Raw genomic sequence first — 21091 nt, forward strand, 5'->3', positions numbered from 1 at the left:
AGGTCATGATCTCACACTCCATGAGTTTGAGCCTCGCATCAGGCTCTGTGCTAACAGCTCGGAGCCTGGAGCCTGCTTCAGATTCTGTGTCTCCCTCTCTTTCTCTGCCTCTCCCCTGCTCATGCTCTGTCTCTCTCTGTCTCAAAAATAAATAAAAACATTAAAAAAAATTAAAAAAAAAAAGAATTTATTTTAGTTCCAGTAAAGCTTCTACTGTGTCTCTTGCAAATTGCTGCCTGATAGACATTATAATCTATTATCCATAATACCTTTCAATGGCTGAAATATGTTTTCACTGGTTTATTTGTAAAGCGGATTTTTGCCAACTGAATTTGGTCTCGTTCTTACTATTTACCTATGAACCCTGTGACCAAGACTTCTAGAATACCCAATTCCAATTATGGCCAAAGAGGCATTTTTCTCATTAAATTCATACATTTAATTGGGACGTTTAAACCATTTAAATTTAATGGAATTACTGCTATGACTAGATTTAAATCTAACATCTTATCTTTTATTTGTTCCGTCTCTCTCCACCCTTTCCCTTTTCTACCGTCCTTTGGATTAACTGAGTCTGTTTAAGATTCCACCTTACATCCCTTGTTGGCTTATTAAGCCTAGCGCTTCGCTTTGTTATTTTACTGGTTGTTTCATGGTTTCCAGTCTACATCTTTAACTTGTCATCGTCAACCTTTAAGTAAAATTGTATTCGTATACATTTTACGAAGCTTAAAACAATATATGATCATTTGTCTTTTCCTGGGCTTTGTACTACTGTCATACATTTTACTTCTACACACAGTATAAACCTCCAGTATATTATTATTTTTGCTTGAAGCAGCTCATTAGTTTTGAAAGACACCTAAAAATGTTTTTAAATCTTTTATACACATATATGCCATTCTTAGAGCTCTTCAGTCCTTTGTGTAAATCTGAGTTTCTAACTGGTATAACTTTCTTCTGGAAGAACTTCCTTGAATATTTCCTGTAGTGTAGGTCTCCTGGCGATGAATTCTTTTACCTTTTCTATCTTTCTTTTTTTCCCCATGTTTATTATTTATTTTTGAGAGACTGAGTGTGAGCAGGGGAGAGGCAGAAAGAGAGGGAGACACAGAATCCGAAGCAGGCTCCAGCCTCTGATCTGTCAGCACAGAGCCCGACGGGGGGCTCGAACTGTGAGATCATGACCTGAGTGGAAATCGGAAGTGTAACGGACCGAGCCACCTTTTCTATCTCTGAGAAAGTCTTTATTTTACTTCTAAAAAAATGTATTGAGGTGAAATTCATATAACCTAAAAATCATTTTAATTCTTTTTAATGCTTATTTATTTATTTAAAACAATTTTTTTTAATGTTTATTTTTGAGACAGAGCATGAGCAGGGGAGGGTCAGAGCATGAGCAGGGGAGAGTCAGAGAGAGAGGGAGACACAGAATCTGAAATAGGATCCAGGCTCTGAGCTGTCAGCACAGAGCCCGACACGGGGCTCGAACTCACAGACTGAAAGATCATGACCTCAGCTGAACGTCTAACCAACTGAGCCACCCAGGCGCCCCTAATGTTTATTTATTTTTGAGAGAGAGAGAGAGAGAATGAGTGGGAGAGGGGAAAGAGACAGGGGGAGACACAGAATCCGAAGCAGGCTCCAGCCTCTGAGCTGGCAGCACAGAGCCCTACGTGGGGACTGAACCCATGAACCATGAGATCATGACCTGAGCTGAAGTCGGACGCTTAGCCGACTGAGCCACCCAGGTGCCCTTAACCTAAAATCATTTTAAAGGGAACAATTGAGTGGCATATAGTCCACTCACAATGTCTTGCAACTACTACCTCCATGTAGTTCCAAAACATGTCTATCTCTCCCAAATAAAAGACTGTACCCATTAAGCAGCTTCTTATGCTTTTTCTCTCCAGGCCCTGGCAACCATCAATCTGCATTGTGTCTTTATGGATGTTTCATATAAAGGGAATTATTGCAATCTGTGCCCTTTTGTGACTATCTTTTTTCACTTAGCATAATGCTTTTGAAGTTTATCTGGTTGTAGCATGTATCAATACTTCATTCCTTTTTTTTTTTCAATTTTTTAAAATGTTTTTATTTATTTTTGAGACAGAGAGGGAGACAGAGCATGAGCAGGGGAGGGGCAGAGAGAGAGGGAGACACAGAATCCGAAGCAGACTCCAGGCTCTGAGCTGTCAGCACAGAGCCTGACGCGGGGCTTGAACTCAGACTGTGAGATTATGACCCGAGCCGAAGTCAGATGCTCAACCGACTGAGCCACCCAGGTACCCCTACTTCATTCCTTTTTATGACTGAACACATTTTATGTGTATATCACACTTTGTTTCTCTATTCCTTGATGCACATTGAAGCTGTCTCCACCTTTTGACTATGATGAATAGTGATGCATTCATGTGCCTGTATTTGTTTGCATCCCTGTATCAGCTCTCTTATGTCACCTTTATTTTGAAAAGCATTTTGCCGGGTGTAGAATTCCAGGTTGACAGTTACCTCTCCTTTGAATACTTTGAAGACGTTTCTGCATTCTCATACGGTTTGCATCCTCATTTCTGATCCTCTAAACCGAATATTTCTTTTTACTCTGACAGCTTTTAAGATTTTCTCTTTATCGCTGGTTTTAAGCAATTTGAGTATGACGTGCCTTGGTGTGGTTTTCTTCCTGTTTCTTGTGCCTCTTGTTTTAGATCTTTGGGTTTATCATTTCCATCAAATTTGGACATTGTCAGCCATTCTAGTTCTCACTCAGTCTCCTTTAGCACTCTTAATGCATGTACTCTATTTTTTTTTAATTTTTTAAAGTTTATTTATTTATTTATTCTTAGAGAGAGAGTAGGGGAGGGGCAGAGAGAGAGAGAGAGAGAGAGAATTCCATGCAAGCTCCATGCTGTCAGCACAGAGCCCAATTCTGGGCTCAAACTCACGAACTACGAGATCATGACCTGAGCTGAAATCAAGAGTCGGACACTCAACCGATGGAGCCACCCTGGTACCCCAGTGCTGTACTTTAGATCCCTTGAACATGTCCCTGGCCCACGGATCTCTCTTTTTCATTTTGGATATTTTCTCTCGTTGTGTATTTAAGTTTATCATTTTTTCTTTTGTAATGCCTAATCTGCTATAATTCCATAAAATGTATTTTTCATCTCAGACATCGTGGTTTAAATCTCTAGAAGTTTGATCTGGCCCTTTTTAATATTTTCATACATCTACTTAACTTGCTCAGTTTCTTTTCTACCTTCTTGAATATATGGAATATAATTACAATAACTCTTTCTGATGTTCTTATTTATTCTATCACTTGTGCCATTTATGGATCTGTTGCTATTGATTGGTTATTCTCCTCATGATGCATTATATTTTCCTGCATCTTTGCATGCCTCGGCATTTTTTATTAAATGTCAAAACATTATGAATGTTTCCTTGTAGAAAGTTGGATATTTTTGTATTCGTACACATTTATGTATGTATGTATGTATTATATTTATTTATTTATTTTAGAGAGAGAGTGAGCTGGGGAGGGGGCAGAGGGAGAGATGGTGCGTGCGAGAGAGAGTGAGAGAGAGAGAAAGAGAGAGAGAACCTTAAGCAGGCTCCATGCTCAGTGTAGAACCTTATGCGGGGCTCGATCCCATGACCCTGGGATCGTGACCTGAGCTGGAATCAAGAGTCAGACATTCAGCTGACTGAGCCACCCAGGCACCCCTCATGTACATATGTTTGACCTTTTTTCTGGGATATAGTAAACATACTTGGAACACTGGTACTCTCTGTCAAGGATGAGGGTGGCTTTTTTAAAGTTTGTTAGGTGGGACTAGTACAGCCTTTCGTAAGGGCTGGCTTTTGCCACTACTGAGACAATGTCTTTCTGGGCATTATTCTACCCTATGTCCTTTAATTATCAAGTTCTTTCCCTTCCGGCTGGTGGGAACACAAAGTATTCTTACATTTTTGTGAGGTTCAGGGATTATTTCCTCTAGTCCTTTTGGGTGGCTCTAACTCACAGTTGAGTAGTTTCCTCATATGATGCACTGATGTGTGCTCCGCAAAACCCATGAGGTGCCTCTCTACAGCTCACTGGAGCCTCTACCCCTCTCTCTGCTCTCTTCCCTCTCTAGAGCTCTGCCCTGTGAACTCTAGCCACCTGTGCCCCGTGGGACCCCCAACTCCAGCTGCTACCCTCAGGGAGCATGCTAGGTTCACCTGAATTTCTACTGTCTGTGTTACAGCCCCCATGCACTAAAATGGACCCACAGTAGGCTCTTCTCACTTGTTTCCGCCACTCTCAGGGGATCATTGTCCTACATTGCCTGATGTCCGATATCTGAAAATTATTGTTGCGTGTATGTATATTGTCTGTTTCTGTAGTTGTTTCAGTTGGGAGGGTGACTGTTGCTACATGTTGGCCAGAAGAAGAAGCCTCCCTTCCACATAATTTAATTCAATTCTTAATTACTCTGTGGTAGATACTATCATTACAGATGAAGCATCTGAAGCTTGGAGAAATGAACAACGTTGCACAGAGGTTTGCATGGTATATGACCTGTGGCAACTAAAACCAAAGCAAGCAAGCAAAAGATACAAAACTCTCCTGATGGAAGGTACAGTGGTAAATCAAAAACTGTGCAAAAATCATCTGGCCCCCCAATATTGTGCCCTTTCTACCCCTCTCACTGCCTCGGGGCAGTGTTTCTCAGGGTTATGACCTCCAGCAGTACAAACACCTGGAGGACTGGTATAAAGTGCCTATTTCTGGGTTCCGTCCCGGATACACTGAATCAAAATCTCTGGCGTGACTTTAGAATGTGTATTTCTAGGGCGTCTGGCTGGCTCAGTAGGTTAAGCATCCAACTTAAGCTCAGGTCATGATCTCACAGCCGCACAATGGGCTCTGTGCTGACAGCTCAGAGCCTGGAGTCTGCTTCGGATTCTGTGTCTCCCTCTCTCTCTCCCCCTCCCCTGCTCACGCCCTGCCTTTCTCTCTCCCTCCCTCTCTCTCTCTCTCTCTCTCTCTCTCAAAAATAAATAAACATTAAAAACAAGTGTATATTTCTAACAAATTTTCTTTTTTTTCTTTTTTTAATTTTTTTTTTTTTTAACGTTTATTTCTTTTTGAGACAGAGAGAGGCAGAACATGAACGGGGGAGGGTCAGAGAGAGGGAGACACAGAATCTGAAACAGGCTCCAGGCTCTGAGCTGTCAGCACAGAGCCCAACGCGGGGCTCGAACTCACGGACCGCGAGATCATGACCTGAGCCGAAGTCGGCCGCTTAACCGACTGAGCCACCCAGGCACTCCTCTAACAAATTTTCTAAACCTAAGAAATAGACAAAGTTCCACAAGAACTTTTGATTTTATCCTCTCTCAAATCTCTCCAAGAATATTTCTCTAGTTTCTCTTTCTGGTTTCTTCAACTTTCCTTTGTATTTGGCTCTTTCTTTTTAGAAAAAATATTCAATTTTCCCCCAACTTAAAAAAATTAAAAAAGGCTCTTTTAGTTCTAGTCACCTGATGACAGAGCCCTTCTCTTTCACATTTAAGCTTTTCTTAATGAAAACTTTTCAACTGAAGTGTAACATATACACAGAAAAAGCACAAATTTTAAGCGCAGAGCTAAGTTTTCTACGTGAACCCATCCATGTAACTCCCACCCAGATCAATAAATAGAACATTACCAGCAACCCAAATGTCCTCCTCATATCCCTTCCCCCTTCCTTCCCAAATGTAACCATTAATATGATTTCTAACACCTTGATTAGTTTTGCCTGCTTTTTGCCTTTCTATAAGTAGAAATGTACAGTATGCGTGCTCTTGTGTTGGTTTCTTTTGCCCAATTTAATATTTATAAGATTGATACATTTTCATTCATACAGTACTCTGCCTTATAAATATGCTAACATTTTTTAATCCATTTACTGTTGATGCATGTTTTGGTTGTTTCCAGAATTTGGCAGTTGGAAATAGTGCTGCTATGAATATTCCTCTGTATGCCTTTTGGTAAACTGTGAAGTTAGAGGGAGCACAGTCTACAAAAGCACCCTTATTTCTGACACCATTTTCAAGTTCAGGAGTTCCCAAGAACTTCCCTAGTTTCAATAATTTTCTAGAAAGACAGAACTCATTAAAAGCTATTATACCCATGGCTTCAGTTTATGCTGCTGCATTTCTTTCTCTTTCTTTCTTTCTTTCTTTCTTTCTTTCTTTCTTTCTTTCCTATAAAAGGTTTTTTATTTTTTTTTAATGTTTATTTCTTTTTGAGAGAGAGAGAGAGAAGGAGACAGAGAATCCCAAGCAGGCTCCACACTGTCAGTGCAGAGCCTGACTCTGGGCTTGAACCCACGAACCGTGAGATCATGACCTGAGCCGAAATCAAGAGTCGGATGTTTAACTGACTGAATTACTCAGGTGCCCCTGAAGGTTTTATTTTTTAAGTAATCTCAACATCTAACATGGGGCTCAAATTCACAGCCCTGAGATCAAGATTCGCCTGCTCCAGGGACTGAATAGCCCCAATGCTGCTTCATTTCTATGTGGTTCCTTGGGTGATCTCTTTTACTTCTGTCATTTCAACTATCATCTATATGCCAACAACTCCTAGATCTGTATTGTTACCCATATCTCTCTCGTGAGTCCAGATCCAGTTGCCTACTGAAATATTTCCACTTGTGTATATATGGCACGCACCTGGAACTCAACGTGTGTAAAACTGAATTTGTCTTCCTCCATGATTCTTACCTGTCCTGCATTTCCAATGTCAGTTAATGACCTTTCTATCCATCAAGTTAGCCAACCTAGAAACATAGGAGCATTCATGTGCCCTTCTCTCTACCTCTTCATCCAACCACCAAGTCCTTAAGTTGCTTCCTTTTTGTCTCCAAACTGCGTGTCTCCAAACTTTTTAACAGGCTTATTTTGGCATGGGGCTGGAAGTTGGGCCAAGGAGAAGAGAGGTCGACAACTCCCAGCCCACTTAACTGAGGAGAGGGTCAGGAGTCCTGGGCATTTGCTCTGCCACTGACCTTGAGTGAGTCACCTGACACCTGGGCTTCATAGCCTACACATAGGAGGTTGCACTAAATAGCTTCTAGTGGTAAAAATCTGATTCTATAGGTGATCTTAGCACTAGCAGCTCTAAGCACAGTTAGAGGTAAAGGAAAATAGGAAGTGAAAAGAAGAAATAGGAAATGAGATTTAAGAGGCTTGGAATAGAAGAGAAAAAGGTTGCAGGTGAGGCTTAATGTGGATCCCAAGGAATGGCCATCCCTGGGGTAAAAATGGACGGGTGGGGATGGAGATGAAAAGGTTTTATTTCTTTATTTTTAAATTTTTAATCTCAACCATCACTTTGCCGTCAGAGTATACACCTAATGCAGCCAAACTGCATAGCGGCTTGTCCTGTTTGTTCTTGATGATCCTGACTTAAACCCATCTTGCTTAGTACCCTTTGCTTACAAAAATCTCCAACCAGATAAACCAAGCTGACCTCTATTTCGTTCTGTTGTTAGGTTTCGTAGGGTTTTAGAAGGACAAGCAACCAGGCAGGAGTATACTGGGGAGGGCAAAGAACAGGATGAGGTATCGGGAAGGACGGGATGAGGAAAGCGGTATGGGAAGCGCGTCGGGCGGTCCTAGGCTTCCTGGCACGCGGCGCGGGACGGACGAGGCCCGGCCCACGGACTGCATTTCCCAGGCTCAGTCGCCCCGCCTGGCCCCGCCCCCTCCGCCGCTGCGGCCCCGCCCTCGCCACCCGGGGCGGCGCGGCGTGGCTCGGATCGTCTCCGCTCGGCTCGGCGCCCGCCCGACTTCCCAGCGGCCCCGTGCGGCCCGGGCATGCCCAGTTCGGGCGCAGCGGCCCCGGCCCTGGGAGCGCCCGGGCGGGAGCTGGCGGCCGGGCGTGAAGGGGCCAGGAGGAGCCGAGCGGACGCGCGGTGGGCGAGGGGCCGGGCGGCGGAGCGGCCGGGTAGGTGCAGAGCGGCCGAGCCAGGCCCCTGGCGCCGCGTAGCGGGCGCGCGGCTGGGGCCTTGCGAGGCAGGGGCGGTAAGGGCGTGCGAGGACAGGGAGGCCCCGAGCGCGGAGGTGGGGGGTTCCGGGCAGGGGCTCCTGGAGGGGACCCCTGGCAGGAAGGTGCGGGGTCGGGCCGGGGCGCGGGACGCTGCCCCAGGTGCGGCGCGTCTATGTTTAGCTCTGCGTGTGACCGGAGGTGAGCGTGCTCCGCACCTCGTGTACGGCTGGGTTGCGGGAGGAGACTAGTTTCCGGTCGAAATTGGCAAGGAGCTAAGGCGAAGATGCGTCTGGGCCCGGGGCAATCCGTGGAGCCCCCTTGAGACGTGAGGATGCTCACCCTTTCTGCACCTGGTGTGGGCTAGGACAGGTTCCTGCTTTCCGGGCTTGGTGGCTTAGAAATGAAAGGACAGGAATGTGCCTCAGTAGATGCTTAATAAGTTCTAATGACTGCTGAGAATCTAATGGCCGTCTGTAGATCTAGGTTCAGAAGTTGTCCATGGGATGGCTCGGGTTAAACTAATTGCAAAGCTTGAGGAAAAAGAAGTCCCGACAGAGGGTCTGAACACGAGGGTTTTGAAGATTGCAGTAGCCTTTCGTTTGCTGTGATTTTGAGCAAGCCATTTAACTTCGGAGACTCAGTTCCTCCAGCTGTAAAATGATGGGAACCAGATGCATCTTCATTCCTTCCAGCTCAGTTGTAACGTTCCTCCTGTGTGGTCTTAAATTGTGTCAAGTTCTGTTTTTCTCCATGCTTCAGTTTTTGTCAAACCGGACAATCACCAAGAATTCCTGAAGGAAGGCTGTTAGGGTCTCTGTAGAGAATTGAAGTGACTTGTCCTACCAAGGCTGCTGTTGGCCACTAGGTAACCTGCCACTTGTACGTGCAGAAACCAGGTGTTCATGGCCACGGTTCAGATAACACAGCTGTTCTGCTGGACTAGAACTGCCGTGCTTCATGCCCTGTGAGAAATCCAGACTAAGTGATTGGCTTTGTTAAATTCCCAAGCTAGTTCATGTTTACTGGGATTATGTTTATATAGAAGTTACCATTTTCATGTTATACCTTGTATTCAAAAGACGAATGGAGAATTTTAAGATCCTTAATTTATAGATGAGAAAGTAGCTGGTTAAGAGTGAATCCGTGATAGTCTTTACAAACTGGTATCATCCGTGAACAGTTATTATTCACCTGGTAGCGAGTTATCCTGTCACTGTGAGGTATTTTTGTTTTCAACTGGGAGTGTTAACAGAAGTTTCTTACCCTAGAAACTTCTTTATTCTGAAGTAATGGGATTTGCTCCTCTCAGGAGCAGGTAGTACATATGGTGTTGTAAAAGTTGCCTTCCTACCACTATATTCCTTGTTCTTCTGGTTCTGGGTGGCACTAACCCAGTTGGGTCAAGGTACAGTTTGAAGTGGTTACATATGTGACAAAATGTGCTGTGTTTTGAAAGTTGAGTTTTATACAAGATGCTTGTGAAAGTCTCATAATTTTTGAAGCTAGATTTCTCACTCACCTGAGAAATGCATAAAATGAAAAAGTTATAGTATTTTAAAGAATGTTTATACACATGAACTTTTTTGGCCCAGTTTATAGTCCACCGTTTCTTGCATGCATATTAAAATTGTGTGTATAGGGGTGCCTGTGTGGCTCAGTTGAGCGTCCAACTTCGGCTCAGGTCATGATCTCCCGGTTTGTGGGTTCGAGCCCCTGTCGGGCTCTGTGCTGACAGCTCAGAGCCTGGAGCCTGCTTTGGATTCTGTGTCTCCCTCTCTCTGCCCCTCCCCTGCTCATGCTCTGCCTCTGTCTCTCAACAATAAATAAATGTTAAAAGAAAAAATTGTGTGTATATATATGTATATATTTAAAGTTGAAAACAGAGGGAGGCTTATTTGGTGGTCTAGGTGGGCAGTTTCACATTGTACCTTAAGCTCACTTGTATACCAGAGGATCCTGTGCATGAATTATAGTATTTAGTAATTCTTGCTAGAACTTTGATTTTGCTCTTGTGTTTTCATTCAGGTGTTTGAGGTTATACATCAAGCATAAATAATCGCTTAGGAGGATACTGAAATGTAATTATCACTCATCAAATCCTCAAGTATTTGGGAAGTGTAGGAGGGATAGTTAGGGGCTTGAAGGCCTAAGGAGGCCTGGTCCAAGAGCACATTTACCCCATATAAAAGTGAAAGAGTGGGAAGTAATTTAAAATTTGTATTGCTTCGGTCGCCTGGGTCCCCGGTCGATTGTGAGATCGACCCCACATCCAGCTCCACACTGAGCGTGGAGCCTTCTTGGAATTCTCTCTCTCCTTCTTTTCCTCTCTTCCTCTCTCCCTCTCTGCCCCTCCCCTGCTCACGTGGTTACTTTATCTCTCAAAATAAATGTGAAAAAAATTGTATTGATTTCAGGTTTCAGCTGTTGCAGGTGTATCTTTACTTAGTTCACTGTGTTAGTATCTACGGGATACTGGAATCTGCTGCACTTTGAGTAGAGATGTAAATACATGGAAAACATCATGTAGAAATGTACGTGAGGTAACTTACCTGTAAGATAACTGTTTGTTGCCCCATTATTTTCCATCTGTTTCCAGGTCCTTCATGATGAAAGATTTTGAGACGCTTCTCTCTCCTGTGTAGTTAGTAGTTTGGGTGGTGAAGAGATGGCTGACAGTGTCAAAACCTTTCTCCAGGACCTTGCCAGGGTGAGTATGTCATCGAGTAATCTCTTGATCTTTTTGCTACAGAAACCAACTAGGAAATCCTTTAGGTTTTTTGGGGGAATTTTTATTATATTTGTTGGGTTCTTCACATGCAGGTTTTCATTCTCATCCATACTGCTCAGGACAGTAAGTATTGTCCTGCATCTTCCAGAAGCTTGAGAGACCTATCTAGCGCATGTCTCTAGTATTGGAACCTTGGTCAGTTTGGCTCCAGAGCCTTTTCTTTAGAAAGATTTTTAGTGGGGTGCCTGGGGGACTCAATTAAGCGTCCAACTTCGGCTCAAGTCATTATCGCATGGCTCATGAGCTTGAGCCCTGTGTTGGGCCCTGTAGTGACAGCTCAGAGCCTAGAACTTGCTTGGGATTCTGTGTCTCCCTCTCTCTCTGTCCTTCCTCCACTTGTGCTCTCTCTCTCTCAAAAAAATGAATAAACATTAAAATAAAGAAATGAAAAGCTTTTTATTTTGGGGGCGCCTGGGTGGCTCAGTCGTTAACCATCTGACTTTGGCTCAGGTTATGATCTCACATTCATGAGCTCGAGCCCTGCATCAGGTGAGCACGAACCCCGCTTCGGGTAAAACACGAGCCCTGCTTCGGGTGAGCCTCCTTTCTCTCTCCCTCTCTCTCCCCCTCCCTCCCTCTCCCCCCCTCTCTGCCCCTCATGGGATTATCTCTCTGCCCCTCTATCTCTCTCTTCTGCCCTCTCTCTCAAAAAAAAGTATACTGATACTTATATTAAAAAAAAAAACTTCTTATTTTGGAATAATTTTAGACTTACACAAAAGTTGCAGGATAGTACAAAGAGTTGCCCTATATCCTTCACCAGCTTCCCCTAATGTTATGTTATGTAACCTTCGTCCACTGGTCAAAATTAAACAATGAACATTGATATAATACTATTACCTAAACAACTCTATTCATATTTGCATTACAGAACCTATTTTCTCCCCATTCTACATGGTGCAGATGATACTCTAGGAAAATGTCCCATAAAGATCTGTTTAGGACTTAATAACCCAAATTAACCAATAGCACACAATTCCATCATAGTGGATGTCTGAGACTTAATGCCCTGGTTGTAGCCCATGTAGCTGTATTCCTGGGAGCAAGAGAGAGGCCCATTCAATTGGGGGGGGGGGGGGAATGGGGGCGGTCCTTGCTCAATGGGAGTGCTTAAAAGTTCATTACATTTTAGAGTAAAAGAGGGGGAATTGGAGTATCTCAGAAGGGTCAAAGAGACTTCATATGCAATGAGATCTACTTTTAATACCTTTACCTCCTCATCTTGCCATTCTTGTGCTGTAAAATTCCAACCCTGTTTAAGGGAATGGACTACAATGTACTGTTTAATGTTTGTCTGCCCCAGTAGACTGTAAACATCTCAAAGGTGGGGATCTTGTCATTGTTCTAGCACATACAAGGCCCTCAGCCATTTAAACTTAACTACCTTAAATATTGAAACAATTTGTGGAAGATTTAGAAGTTAAAAGCAAAATAAGACTAGTAAGATCAGGTGCACACTGGCAATTTATGCTATCAGTGGTTAGTACATAATCATTTGCCCATTCCCATTTTTATGTATCCTGGGAGTTATATCTAAAGTTTGTTTTAGCTAATAACAATAGGTAAAAATGCCATTTTTGAGTCCAGATTGGCTTTTGCTTCCAGAATGTCTTTTTCCTTCCTATTCTTTGTGAGGTTGAATACCCCAGTGCTACCATTCTACCCTGGAAATAAACTTTTTGGGACACATATTTTAAACTTTTTTTGGTCGTTTTTTGGTTGTATACTCTTCCTGCTAAATTATACATTTATTGAGCATTTTTATATGACCAATGTCTAGCTCATTGAAGATGCTTAATGTGTGGGTGAATGGATGGATGAATGAGTGTAGTTTTTGGGGCTGGGTGATAGGCAATTCTGGAGGTTGTAGCACTAACAGAAAATTTTCTGCTATTGGAGCTCTTCCAATATGGTTGGCAAGAGCGTCTGTCACTGTCTTAATAGACTTAACCTTCTCCCCCTTCATACACTCTTTAAGGACATTTTTTTCTCCAGCTCTACCGCCATATTATCTCTGTCTTATGTGGCATGCTCTTATCCTGCAGCTGTTCACATTTTATAGTAATGATTTCTTTGTGTCTTTCTCCATCTGTGGTCATTCTAGAGACCAGTGTTTAATTTGTCCTCAGTATCACTAGAGTTTAGCACAGGATAGAGGACATACTAGAGGCATTTGATTAATACTGAAAGAATATAGGGGAGGGCAATACTGGGCTCTGTGTAGAGGGATTGGAAAGCCACTGTTTTGCAACCATGTTCTTCAAGCTTGGTTTGAGCAAGAATTGTCAGTGGGTACTAAATCTAGGGGAGAGAACTTGAGCAGGATACTTGCCTGGTCTCAGCCCTGTCTGCCCACCCATAGCTGATTAATTGCAAGATGAAAAGTTTGCAACCATATAGTGGAGAAAAGCTGGACAACCCCTTGACTGAGTATGTAAAATTAACATGACTCGCAAGGGCAGACAGATGTCATGTGTCTCTGGATGTAATACCGGGAAGGGCACACCAGCACTTCTGTGATATTCCTGCCCCAAAAGGGGCAACCTGGGTCTAATTGTGAGTGGACCTGAATTGAGAGAATAGCATAAAATGGCCTCTGTATTTCAAAAAGAAAGACAGGCTGAAGAGCTGTTTCTGATTGAAAGAGGCTAAAGAGCCATGACAGCTAAAGGTAGTATATGATTCTGAACTGATTTCTGACACGGTGAAGGGTAAACATGCCCTAGAGGGCATTATTGGGACAAATGGAGAAACTGGAATATAGACTGTAGATTCAAGTATTTCGGTATTAAATTTCTTGAATTGGTAACTTGTGTTTATATGGAAGAATATCATTCTTAGAAATACACATTCTGATATAGGAAAAATGTATATGTGTAAATAATTTACCACATTTATTATTACTTCGTAAAGCTGGAGAAAGGATATTTGGAAGTTCTATTCTTACAACTCCTATAAATTTTGAATTACATCAAAAGATTAAGTCTCCTTTAAGCCATGTAGCAGAGAAATTTCAATAGTTTCCACTGTTATTTCACTTTATGTAATTTGGGAAAGTCTCCTGATGTGTATTCCTCCCCCTTTAATACAGGGAATCAAAGACTCCATCTGGGGAATTTGTACCATCTCAAAGCTCGATGCTCGGATTCAGCAAAAGAGAGAGGAGCAGCGTCGAAGAAGGGCAAGCAGTGTCCTGGCACAGAGGAGAGCCCAAAGTATAGAAAGGAAGCAAGAGAGGTAAGCAGTGGGGGCTGATGTCAGAAAATATCTGAGGGGGAGGGCGCTTCAGAAAGTGGCTGGTCCTTAGTGTAGAATGAAGACCTTATATAGTCACTTAGAGTTTCAGTACCCCCTTTGTTTTTTGTACTTTTTTTCCAAAAAAATGTTATGGGTGACTCTTTTTTTTTCCCCACGTTAAATTAAACTAGGGTCTACTAATAATGCTTGTTCAGAATGTCATGGTGTTTTGGGGCACCTGGGTGGCTCAGTTGGTTGTGTCTGACTCTTCAGTTTGGCTCAGGTTGTGATCTCAGGGTCGAGGGATCCAGCCGCCTCCCCCCCCCAATCAATCAATCAATCAATATTTTAAGAAATTAAAAAAAAAGAATGCAGAGATTTATATAAACTGACATTTAAAAAATAATGTCATGGTGTTTTAAAAAGACAGAATGGTGAATAGAGAACCGCAAATAATAATTATAAGAATCTGTTTTCCTAGAAATATTTTTCTTTAATGTTCATGTATTTTTGAGACAGAGGGGGAGAGAGTGCACAGGAGAGAGCGCTCCCAGGCGAGTTGAGGAGGGGCAGAGCAAGAAGAAGACAGATCTCCGAAGCAGGCTCTGTGCTGAGCCCGATGCAGGGCCCGAACTCAGGAACCATGAGATCATGACCTGAGTCGAAGTCAGACGTTTAACCGCCTGACCAACTGAGCCACTCAGGAGCCCCTAAGAAATATTTTTAACCATTTCTTATTGACACTGGGAGAACATTGAGAGAACAGTAGGTGCTAGAAAAATAATGGTAACCAACAAAAGGTAATGGTGAGTGAGTGAATGAATGATGATTTGGAAGTGGCCTGTGTGCCATATTAGCTGAATGCATATGGTCTTTTCCAGTGAGCCGCGTATCGTTAGTAGAATTTTCCAGTGCTGCGCTTGGAATGGTGGAGTATTCTGGGTGAGTTCTTTTTCCTCAAATGCCAGGTGCCTTACAAGCATCTTCAGATTGTTGCTCTCTTAATAGCTTTCAATTCTTTTCTTGAAACTGAGACAAGTAGCTTTCACCTACTGATACATGCTTAAACCATAACTGGGAATCGGTGCATCTACAATGATTTTATTTCCACTCAAAGAACACTTGTATGTAAATGTCAGGGATAGCCCTGAATATACACTTTATTTTTAAAAAACGACTCATTCACAAGTTTTAATGTTAGCGGTAACAGTTTCTCTTGACATGGGGCCTTTTGGAGAAGAGCAGCTATCAGAAGGGAAAGGCAGAAGGACAAGAGCAAGGTTATCCTTGCACCTGGTCTTATCATTCTACTAGAATTGATGACTATTGAAAACCCACACCAGAAAATGTTGCCTAGAGTTAACTGAGAGCCAACATGGGCTTAAGCGAAATTTGAGTACTTTGAAGAACGGGTAGTGAGATTTTTTTTTTTGGACTTGGAATTCCATGTAATCCAACTGGTCTTAATCCAAACATTTCACAGATGTTTTCGGATGTTTGCTTAATAAAATATTACTATGTATTTAGTATGTGCCTGTATTTTGGTCTGAATATTATTTAAAATGTTTGTCTGTGTCCCTAAGACCCTCTGTTTTTACAAGCAATGTCAGGTTTGTACCTTAGAGAAGGACTAGGCTGTAGAAACGGGTCCAGTGTTGGTGCCTCTTCAGGGCTCCTTGAAAAGGCACCTCCATCTGGAAAATGACACTGAAACTTGGAACTCTTTTTAAAGAAGAGCTTTTAATGTTTACTTTATTCTTTCCTTTAGTTAAGTCTCCTCTTGTTTTATCGAGTGTTTATTCCTGTACTCCAGTCAGTAACAGCCCAAATTATTGGTAAGTATATGCATTGCTGTGTGCTCCGTGCCTGGGGCGGAGGTACAAGGGATTGTCCCTGTCTCCCTCAGTTTACCGAACACTTCCCTGTTCCAGGAGCTTTAGCTGTTTTTAGCTCAAGCCTGTCAACAACCCTTTGAGTGGGTACTGTTACCAACATCATTTTCGTGGATGAGAAAATGGAAGTTAGTTACCCGAGGTTAAACTATTAGTAAGGGGCCGAGCTGGGATTTAAACCCAGGTAGTTTCCTTTATACTGTGTACTGTCAAAGGTCTGTGATGTGTCAGTCAGCATCTGGTAAGCGGGTCTGTCTCAAGGTAAGCAGCACATATCTAGGACTACTTCAATGAGAGCTGTGGCTGGAATTTGATGTGTCTACGAAGAGGAGAACTATCTGAAGTAGTCATGGTCGTGTGCTGGAAAGAAACACAGGGTGTGTGTGTGTGTGTGTGTGTGTGTGTGTGTGTGTGTGTGGTGAGGGAGAATAGTCACCAACTAGGGGGTTCCATACTCGGTCTTTTTTGTTTTTCATTTCTCCAGTTACAGTGACAACTCTCTTTTCCCCTTTCTTAGGTGATCCATCACTACATGGAGATGTTTGGTCGTGGCTGGAATTCTTCCTTACGTCCATTTTCAGTGCTCTTTGGGTACTTCCTCTGTTCGTGCTTAGCAAAGTTGTCAATGCCATTTGGTTTCAGGTAGGTCCAGGAGAGAATGGAGTCTGGGTGCTGCCGCCTGATGGGTTGGTGGGTGGCAGGTTTTAGCCTGTGAGGGGTGGCCATGCAGGAACGATTTCATAGCCTTAACCTTTGTTGGTCATGCAGCCAGTGGTGATTTTTGTGCTCTTGTAAAAAAAAAAAAAAATGGAATTATTGTCTCAGTCTCAAAAGCATCTCATGGCCAGATGTCTGGGGGCTTTTCTCACCTGGCGGATCTAATGGTAGATCAGTGGCCTTAGCTTTGGGAATGGATAGTGAAGCCATCTTATTCATGTTTTGGTGAGCTGCTTTCTCTGTTACAGGACATAGCTGACCTAGCATTTGAGGTGTCAGGGAGGAAGCCTCACCCATTCCCTAGTGTCAGCAAAATAATTGCTGACATGCTCTTCAACCTTTTGCTGCAGGCTCTTTTCCTCATCCAGGTGAGACTGGCCTTCTGGGTACATGGGCAAATTTTGAAAAAGAATTCACCAGAGGGAGCTTCACAAAGACAGGGTGTTGCATTTATACGGGGGCAGATAAGCTTTATGGGAGGTAATGCTTTTTAAATAATTTTTTCACAGAAACAAATAGAGAATTTAAAAATCCTAAAATGATAAGCAACACGAACTTACCAGCTCTTCCTTGCTCATGGGCATTGTCCACTCTCCTGCTGTTGAGACCCTTACGGAGCATCTGTGAGGCTATCTAGGCAGAGGGGGAGGACTCAGTGGCAGGTGAATAGTGTTAGTTCTCTGAAGTGTTGGAATTAAGATTCTCCATATTTGTTCTTCAGGGGATGTTTGTGAGTCTCTTTCCCATCCACCTTGTTGGTCAACTGGTTAGTCTTCTGCATATGTCCCTTCTCTACTCACTGTACTGCTTTGAATATCGTTGGTTCAATAAAGGTGAGTCTGTGTAAAGAAACTGAGAAGTAGGATATCCAGTCCAGGAGTGCTGCGAAGCAGACTTCTTAAACTGTTCAATACATAGGGCATTGGCAAACCATCTTTGGAAGGAAGTAGCCTCTTTGGCAAGAGAGAATTTTCACTTAAGGGGTTTTAACCCTTAACTTTGATGCTGGGGGATATGGCAATGTAACATTGTCTTTATGCCGCTTAATTTGATGTAGCTCTGACTGAGCCATGCGATAGCATAAAAGAGCATGCATTATTCTGAATTAGAGAAATTATCTGATGTCAGTGCTTTCATATTCTTTTGGGGATGTTTTAAAAGACCTTGGCATATTTGTCTGGGTGTCCCATGTTTGGAAGAGGTTAATTGATTTCTAGAGAATGGCTGCCCTTTTATTTGATACCTTTGCTCAGGACTCATCATGACAAAGGATGCTGATGAGGTAATTCATGATTCTTAGCAGTTTTGAAATTGTGATTGTTGAACTGAAAAGCTTTGCACAGAAGCCTTTCCATATTCAAACAATTCCAATTTGTATGCTTTTTTTAAACTGTTCTACATGACAGATCTGTACCTAAAACTGAGACCTCAAATAATTTGTCTACGTAGTCATTTGACTAAAAGGAAATAAGCGATCTAATTGTATCAGCTCTCTTGTTTTAGGAATTGAAATGCATCAGCGGTTGTCAAACATAGAAAGGAATTGGCCTTACTACTTTGGATTTGGTTTGCCCTTGGCTTTCCTCACAGCAATGCAGTCCTCATATATTATCAGGTAATTTGGCCTGAGGGACTTGATGGGGACTAGTAAAAATAAAGACTCATTGTAGGGAGCACCTTCCGTATACCTGCTCCTGTGGTAGGCATTTTCCATTCTTACTTGGCTGTCAGGTCTGTAGACTTTTTCTCCTTGACAGATAGTCAGATGTTTGTCAGCATTAAAATCTAGCCTTCATGATTCTATATGCCATACATACTCTTTTATGTTGCCTCCTGGAGCAGTGTTAAAAGTAGCTGGTGCTTAGGAAAAAAAAAAATTTGGAGATGTTTGAAACATTAAGATTTCATCAAGCCATGATGTTAGCTCTGGAGGCAAGGGAACTTTGGGCTTCTAATATCCCTTCCAAAGTCTTGGCTGTCATGAAGGTGACTATTTCCCTTCTGTTTACAGTGGCTGCCTCTTCTCCATCCTCTTTCCTCTATTCATTATCAGCGCCAATGAAGCAAAGACCCCTGGCAAAGCATAGTAAGTATTAGCCAGTGTTGGCTAAAATGTAGTAACTAATGTAAGCTATCTGTCTGTGTAAAGGATCAGGGCTATAACATCACAATTATAGGAATGAGACTTTTTAAAAAATAGCCTCTTACATTGTAGGAAAACATTAATACACACTATGATGAGAGAAAAACACTTGTGGAATGGATTCACCAATTTTTCCCAGGCATATACGCACATTACATTACAAAGAATTACACATATTCTTAAAATTTAACAGTTCACTGAACATAAGGCACTTGTAAACACCTATGGGTAAGTCCATTTTTGTAAAAATGGCCAACTTTTTATAGTGGGCTATGTGATCTGGCTACATGAGTTTATTGATAGTAAAAGTACTATGAATCTTCAGCAATAATAATAGCATTCCTGAAGTTTAAAAAAAAAGTTTAATCTTTGATCAGTTTTGCTGAAGTCAGTGAGGATACATGTATTAAACATTTCAGATCTGCTTTGGGTGTTGGCTCACTCTTGCTCACTGTAATTGCAGGCTCTGTAATTGGCTGTCCCCTGAAACTCTTGAAAATGGAGCACATGTAGTATTTGATGTCTTCAGACATGGCTTGATGTTTATACTCTGAAGTCAGCCATAGACAAGTACTCCTCAAATCAGAATTAACCTGAAATGTAACTTTATTTCCTCGAAGCCTGACACTCCCAGTGGTGATTCTGTCGTACTCATGACCGCATCAGACCCAGTGCATTCTTTGGTTGCTGCCTGTTAACCCATGTGTCTAGTGTCTGTCCTTCCTTGATCAAATTTCAGTTCTCCTATTTCCCCCTATGTCATTTAAAAATGTTTAACCTAAATTTTTTAAGTTTAAAAATAAGCTGTCAAGTAGTGAAAACACGAAGTTTGAGCAGCTGGGGATCTAACAAGTCGGGTCTCTTGCCTTTCAGCCTTTTCCAGTTGCGCCTCTTCTCCTTGGTGGTTTTCCTAAGCAACAGACTTTTCCACAAGACGGTCTACCTGCAGTCTGCCCTGAGTAGCTCAACCTCTGCCGAGAAATTCCCTTCACCGCATCCGTCTCCTGCCAAACTGAAGGCTGCTGCAGGCCACTGAGTCGCCTGCCACCCAGAGGGGATGGGCGGGATCAGAAGGGGGCTGTAGGAGCTCCTTTCCTTGTCACCTCCTCTGCCAGAGAAGGCAGGACCCGCTCTGCCAAGGGCCCGCTGCATACTCCCTTCTCTCTGAGGAATTGGGATTTTTGTCTCTGGTGCGCATAAGGCAGAATCTTCCTGACACCAGTATGTGGATTTCTAACATCGGTGGGTCTGAATGGACCACAGGTTTTTCTGCAGCTCTTTTCTAGCACTTGCCAGCCCCCGTGCCTGGACTGATTTGAATACTTTTTTTTCTCCCTGTGCCATTTACCCTCCCAACTCCCCTTCCTGCCTTCCACCACCCTCTGGATGAATGGATTTTGTAATTCTAGCTGTTGTATTTTGTGGACCTGTTACTTTTTTGTTGTTTTTCTGTGAAGCACATATATTGGATGTGGGAGGCGAAGGAGCATCTCATTCGCTCCGGGTCACTCCCTTTATAGCCATCACTGTCTTGTTTCTTGTAACTCAGGTTAGATTTTGGTCTCTCTTGCTCCACTGCAAAAAAACAAGCCCGAAGAGATGGGACAGGAGGAAAGACCTCACAGCCAGATCTGCTGGGTGTTGAGGAGTGATTTTCTTCCCCTTGAAGGGGAAAAGCTTTTTTTCCACTGGTACACCGAAAGTTCCCCAGCTGTAGGGAAGTACCAGTTTCGGACAAGTGCCACACAACACCGAATGCTCAGAGAACCTGCACTTTTAACTCTGGAGGTCCGAAGTGTGCTGCTGGCCACTGCCGGGTCTGTCTGGAATTTCAAAGGAATCCTGGGTGCTGCAGATAGGAACTGAAGGGGTAAATTTATTAAACCCATTAAGCCTGTGATTGGTTGGTGTTTTCCTGTCATTTTAGAGACTAAATATGGGGGAGGGGGGCAGATGTCAAAACACTTGTCCGATTTTAAAATGTCACAATTAAACGTGAGCTGGTTTCCCACAAGTGTGTAATGGTTGGGTTTTCAAAAGTCATCACCTTGTGAAACGTTAAAAAAGGTTAAGTGGAACACACGACTTTGCCTTGGATAATTTGGTTGTGGTTTTGAGAGATTAGTCCTAAAACATGTTCCCTAAGAAAGTGTGGAGTGTGTGATTATAATCATGTTTACATCTTGTGAATTGGGAATTGTTTATTTTAAAGTCTGTATGTATCTATGTCTCCTGCATATTCAGGAAGGGTGGGAGAGGCTTTTAGGTTTTGAACGTTTGCATTTGGCAAGAGG

The 21091-nt window shown here is 42.7% G+C and overlaps 1 protein-coding gene across 1 annotated transcript; it reads left to right on the forward strand.

Annotated features, from left to right (window-relative positions):
- Positions 1–7776: 7776 nt before the first annotated feature.
- EI24 (EI24 autophagy associated transmembrane protein) lies at positions 7777–20811 on the forward strand. The gene is made up of 11 exons (XM_047823520.1): positions 7777–7978; positions 10617–10727; positions 13900–14045; positions 14927–14987; positions 15814–15880; positions 16455–16579; positions 16903–17022; positions 17376–17487; positions 18158–18269; positions 18666–18740; positions 19671–20811. Exons 2-11 carry the CDS (start codon positions 10686–10688, stop codon positions 19831–19833), a joined length of 1023 nt encoding a protein of 340 aa, XP_047679476.1. The 5' UTR covers positions 7777–7978; positions 10617–10685; the 3' UTR covers positions 19834–20811.
- Positions 20812–21091: the final 280 nt, after the last annotated feature.

This window comes from Prionailurus viverrinus, chromosome D1 (genome assembly GCF_022837055.1).
Source record: "Prionailurus viverrinus isolate Anna chromosome D1, UM_Priviv_1.0, whole genome shotgun sequence".
NCBI lineage: Eukaryota > Metazoa > Chordata > Mammalia > Carnivora > Felidae > Prionailurus > Prionailurus viverrinus.

Coding starts and splice junctions, on each gene's coding strand:
- EI24 (XM_047823520.1), top strand. CDS start 10,686: ATGGCTGACAGTGTCAAAACCTTTCTCCAGGACCTTGCCAGG. Junction 14,988..15,813: donor GGAATGGTGGAGTATTCTGG/GTGAGTTCTTTT, acceptor TCTTTCCTTTAG/TTAAGTCTCCTCTTGTTTTA. Junction 17,488..18,157: donor ATATCGTTGGTTCAATAAAG/GTGAGTCTGTGT, acceptor CTCTTGTTTTAG/GAATTGAAATGCATCAGCGG.